This window comes from Lipotes vexillifer, unplaced genomic scaffold (assembly GCF_000442215.2).
Source record: "Lipotes vexillifer unplaced genomic scaffold, Lipotes_vexillifer_v1.1 scaffold966, whole genome shotgun sequence".
In the NCBI taxonomy this organism is placed as follows: Eukaryota; Metazoa; Chordata; class Mammalia; order Artiodactyla; family Lipotidae; genus Lipotes; species Lipotes vexillifer.
The window spans coordinates 365,088-370,352 of record NW_006795769.1 but is presented as its reverse complement, the minus strand read 5'-3'; the positions used below and the strand labels follow the sequence as shown (position 1 = coordinate 370,352).

General features: G+C 59.5%; 2 protein-coding genes across 2 annotated transcripts in view; one reads left to right on the top strand and one right to left on the bottom strand.

The window, feature by feature from the left end:
* The window catches only part of TMEM129 (transmembrane protein 129, E3 ubiquitin ligase), a 3,833-nt gene extending 2,054 nt beyond the window's left edge, over nt 1-1,779 (bottom strand). Inside the window, exon 1 of the mRNA XM_007467879.1 lies at nt 1,500-1,779. Within this exon, the coding sequence (XP_007467941.1) occupies nt 1,500-1,704 (205 nt within the window). The 5' untranslated portion in view covers nt 1,705-1,779. The remainder of the gene's footprint in view (nt 1-1,499) is intronic.
* A 2,659-nt stretch (nt 1,780-4,438) lies between these two features.
* Nucleotides 4,439-5,265, top strand: part of TACC3 (transforming acidic coiled-coil containing protein 3) — a 10,744-nt gene continuing 9,917 nt past the window's right edge. Inside the window, exons 1-2 of the mRNA XM_007467878.1 lie at nt 4,439-4,600; nt 4,762-4,904. Of these exons, the coding sequence (XP_007467940.1) occupies nt 4,439-4,600; nt 4,762-4,904 (305 nt within the window). The remainder of the gene's footprint in view (nt 4,601-4,761; nt 4,905-5,265) is intronic.

Below are 5,265 nucleotides of genomic sequence, written 5' to 3'. Positions count from 1 at the left end.
CAGCAGGAAACATTTTTATCTCACTACTTTAGTTTTGTACAAATAACATATAACTACCAGAAATAAAACGGGAAATACCTAGAAAAGCAAAAGTAAATACAAGGATCTGGCATCACCCAATGCAGAGCTGCCCACTGGCCCTCCTGGGGCCAGATCTTGGCCTCTGGACCCCACCTACTCTGAGGAGGCGGATCAGAGCATGGCCCATCCCAGAACTGGGATGTCCTGCACCAGACAGTAAGCAAAGAACGACAGGAGCATGTCACAAGGACACAGGAGCCAGCTCCAGGGCTCCCGCTGGCCAGATGGGGCCAATTTACATATGTCGAAATTAATGAAGTAAACAGTGACCTGCAGCACAGACCTGAGACTGCGAAAATAATAGTGTTATTGATCATGTTGATATGCTTTAAGTAACTCATCGTGTGGAAATAACACATCTCTAAAGATAAAAGGTATTTCAAAACAAATTAAAAAAAAAACAAGACTCCTTGTCTGACCACAAGGCCAGGCTCCACCCCATTTCCTCCTCGAGTGGCCCCCCTAAGTCACTCGGCTCACCTTCCAGTTTCCCTGTCCATCACGGGATGGTGGTGGCCCAGCCCCCCACAGCCTGGTGGGAAGATGCAGTTAGAGGCTCCATAAAGCTGCAGAGATCCTTAGTTCCCAGGGCGGAAATCCAACACACGACCCTCAGGAGAACCCAAACTCCTCGTATGGGAAGCCGGCTGACGGGCATCCCTGCCTCCCTGGGGGCTCAGCAGAGCTCCCAGCTCACCACATCGGCCCTGCCTCTATGCTGGCGTGGCCTCTCCTCTGCCGCCTTCCACACAAAGCAGGCAGCCCCCACGCACAGGCCAGCCTCAGCCCAGCCCGCTCCTGGCCACTTTCCATGCCCTGCTGCCAGCTGGAAACCCCTCCCTGTGTCCACCGAGCTGCACATGCTGCTGGCCACCGCCACCGCCCTCCCAGACCTACTTCTGACCCCAAGTCCTCAAGAGAACCCCACCTAGTACCCCATCCAACCAGCCAGCCTCCCAGAAGCCAGCTAGCACCTGGATCACCACCCAGCACAGCCCCTGACAAGGTCTGAGCATCCCCACACACACACACGCCTTCCCTGGTCTCTGCACCTGTGACACTCCCAACTGGCGTCACCCTCTACCTGCCTTTCCCGCACCCACCGTCCAACGACTGGGAAGGGTCACCCCTATTTGCATCAGTTAACTCATGCCCCTCTCCTGGGAGCTACCCCCTCATGTGACAGCTCACCACCTGCCCCAGTGAGCAAAGTCTCCCTTCCCCCAGGGTTGAGCCCGCCTTTCCGCCAGGTACCTGCAAGAGGCAGCTGCCGCCAGCACCGTTCTCCCCACTCCTGGGAGCACACGGGCGCTTGGCCCGCAGCCCCGGCTCTCCCGCACGGGAGCCCTCCGCCGTCCCTCCCCACTCCGGGGTCCCGGAGCTCGGTCTCGAGCGCCGCCCACGCCCGCCGAGCTCACCTAGCGGCAACAGCGAGTGGCACAGCAGCGTGGCGGCCGTGCGGCGCAGGTGGTAGGGCACGAAGGCGGCGTCCTCGCTGCCCAGCCAGCCCGACAGCAGGTTCTGCACCGTGAGCCCGGCCGAGTGGAACTCGGTGGGGGTGAACACGAAGCACACGGCGAACACCACGTAGGCCAGCGTGAAAGTGACCTCGGGGCTGTCCATCGTGCCGCCGTCGCCTCCGGGACGCCGTCCCGGCGAGACCCGCTGCCCCAGCGAGAACAGGCCGCGGCGTCCGGGTCCGGAAGACGCGGGGCACTCTGGGAAATGGAGTCCCCACCCTCAGGCCACTCGCGGGGCGCTCTGGGAGACGGCGTCCTGCGGGGCACTCTGGGAAATGAAGTTCCCGGTCCCCTCGCTCGGCCAGAAGTTGTGAACTGCCGCGACAGTCCTCGCGAGGGTTTGGATGCTCCTCAGCACCCGCCTTGGTGGCGGTGCTGCACTTGGCCGCACTGCACAGCTGGGGAAACTGAGACTCGGGCGAGCGGCTCTCAGGCCCTGAACTTTCCGCGCAGCCCAGGCGCGTCCGCAGCAGAGCCCGAGATTCCCGGGCGACGGCGGGCCCCGCAGTCACTGCCCGCCCGCGAACGGCCTTTCCTCCACGCTCTCCTGGCGAGCTGCGGTTACCGAGAATTCCGGCGACCGCCGCGCCCAGCGTGCCGTCACCCCGGAAGCGGAACCTCCTCGTGGGCGTTACCTGTGGTTCGATCTCCCATTGGCTGTCGGCACCCGTTCGTCCCGCCCAAGCCACGCGCTGATTGGCCGCGCGCGCCAACCGTCGGTATTTGAATCGGCGGCGGGCAGAGGGGCTCCCGGACTCCTCGCCTCTCGCTCCCCCGGTTCCGTGCGGCGGCCGACAGGTAAGGCGGCGGTGGGGTCCGGGCTCGGGGCTCCGGCCCCGCCTCTGGCCTGGCCTCGGGTCTCTGCCTGCCGTGCTGGCGGCCACCTTGGACGTGGGCCTACGCCCCCTCCGGCTCGTCCCGCGGCTCCGCCCTGCCCGCCATCTGGGCCCCTCCTCGGGGTCCTCTCTCGCCTGCCCTCGTCCCGCCCGCCCGGGCGCAAACGGAAGCGGAGCTGATGGGCTCCCCCTGCCTCCCGAGACGCCTGGTGGCTCCTATGTCGCCCTCCAGGAGGCCCCTCCGGCCCGCTGCGCCGGCCTCTCCTCTCCCTATCCCGGTGATCTCGTCCAGCCGCAAACCACCCGTGGCTGTGACCTGCAGAAACACGTCTCCGCCTCTGAATACCCGCGGGCTTGCAGCTCTGCGCCAAAGGCAGGCCTCCTAGTTCCGGCCCCTCCTCTGGGCGCAGCCCCACCTGAGAGCCTTCACCGACTCCTGCAGCACCTGACTCCTGACGCACCTGCTGTGGAAACCTGGGCTCCACGTTCCCCGCCCCGCTGATTCCTGAGAACCCGCTCGTCCCCGGCCACCAACCCTCCGCCCCGCCTGGCCCGGCTCCCTCTGCTCAGGAGCCCCCTCCGTGGCCCCATCATTATAGAAGCCAAACCCCTAAAGGCTGCTGTCATTGTTTTCCCACCTTCCCCAGGCGAAGGGGATCTTCCGGCAAGATGTCTCCCTTCTGTGTCCTCCAGCCATCCAGCCCCCTTCCCCGTTTTACCCCATTGCTCAGGCCAAACCTAATAGTGACCCTTGGCTTAGGCTTATCTTTCCCGCCTCCACACGGCCTGCCGAGCCAGGGCAGACCACTCCATCCTGGCGCGGTGCCAGAGCTCTGGCCGCCCCCTTCCGTGTGAGCCCTCCCTGTTCACACGCAGCGCCCTACCCCCGCGCCCTTCCAGGTGGCTTGTCACTCTGACCTCCCACGCTGAGCTCACCTCTTTTCAGGCCACCCTTTCTCTCCCTGCCCCAGCCACCTGGTCTCTTCCAGCCACAGTCCCCAGGGCCCCCACTGCCAGCAAAGACCTGTAGTGCCCCCGGGCAGGTCAATGCCCAGTGCTCTGGTGTCTCCGAAGTTGGGAACGCCACGGTGTTGACCATTATGAGGGCTTCGGAAGGAGGAATGGGATTGTTCTAGAACCTCCTGGGCCCCACTGGAGGCCCCGGTGCAGAAGCTCCTCGACTCCCTCCAAGTGACTCTGCACCTGCTGCTTGTTACTTCCTCTCGCTCCTCCTCTGAGCCTCGGCCCTCCTGACGCTCTAGTCCAGTCCCTGTTTCCCAGCCCCGTGGTGGAGAGAAAGCTGCTGTGCCCTTCTGCTTTATTTTTTTTTAATTCTCTTTTTTCTTCCTCCTCTTTTTTTTTTTTTTTTTTTTTTGAAATAGCATCTTATTGCATTACTTTTTCATTTATTTACCTTGGCTGTGCCAGGTCTTAGTTGCGGCATGCGGGCTCCTTAGTTGCGGTATGCGGGCTCCTTAATTGCAGCATGCAAACTCTTAGTTGCGGCTTGCATGCGGGATCTAGTCCCCTGACCAGGTATCGAACCCAGGCCCCCTGCATTGGGAGCGCAGAGTCTTACCCTCTGGAAGCCCCCCCTCCTTTTGTTTTCCACTAACTTGGCAGCTGCTCCACCTCTGATGCTGAGGCCTGTGGGGAGGCCCAGGCTTCCTCTGCCCCTTGCAGTTTTGCCACAGATCAGCCCTTATCTGTCTCCCAACTTTTACCCACAAAGTTCGAGTTATTTCGAGCACTTGGGTCTTCCTTCTTGCCCTGTGGGCTGAAAGCCCCTCTAGCTCTTGCTCATGGGAGGTGGCAGCTCCCCCAGAGCAGGATGGGGACTGCCTGGCAGAGGACACACTGCCTGAGGTGTGACCCACCTGTGCAGGAAGGCGGACGTCCTCCTTGCAGCACTGTGGGGTCAGCTGTCACTTTCACATATGTGCGTCCAGACAATGCGGTGTCACTGCCCTACTCCTGACACAAAACTGTCTGCTTTTCAGAATGAGTCTGCACATCTTCAGTGACGAAAACGTCACTGGTGACAAAAATACAGAAAACTGCGACTTCCTGTTTTCACCACTGGAACTTACCGGAAGATCATCTGTTCTCCGTCTGTCACAGAAAGAAAACGTACCACCTAAGAGCACAGCCAAAGCTATGAAGGTAAGCACGTCTTGCCTCTGCGTACTATCTACCGTGTGTCACACATGAGGTCACCTGCTTTCCTGGTGACTTACTGAGCTGGCAGGGCAGGGCATGGTGCTGCCAGCATGGTGCTTGAAGACTTGAATTATTGAACAGGTGCCCTCCTCCCTCCCCGACAGGTTACTTTTCAGACACCTCTGCGGGATCCACAGACACACAGGATTTTAAGTCCCAGCACGGGCAGCAAGCTTGAAGCTTGTTTTGCTCAGGGCGACACCATTGGATTAGAAAACTGTCATCAAGTCTGGACGCAGAAAGAGAAGTAAGTATTGGCACTGTTTGATGTACTGCAATTTGTAACCTCTCCTATGGACTTGGCAGGAGAAGTCTGTTTCACCCACCACATCCAGTTGGGCTCCTCCTGGTCTCCGCTCTGGGTCTGTGTAGTGTGCGGCCCAGAGCACCGCCAAAGTCGTTTGTTGTTGGAAAAGTGAATAATAAAACAGGAAGTTTAAACTTCACATTCTGTTCCTCTGTTGTGCTCTTGCCAACAAATTGGCCTTGGTTTTGTTTCTCTAACTTCATGAAATGTCCTGGCCAAATCTCCAAGGACGGACGCTCTGTGGTTTTGCTTCTTTTTTTTTTTTTTTTTTTTTTTTTTTTTTTTTTTTTTGTTTTACCGG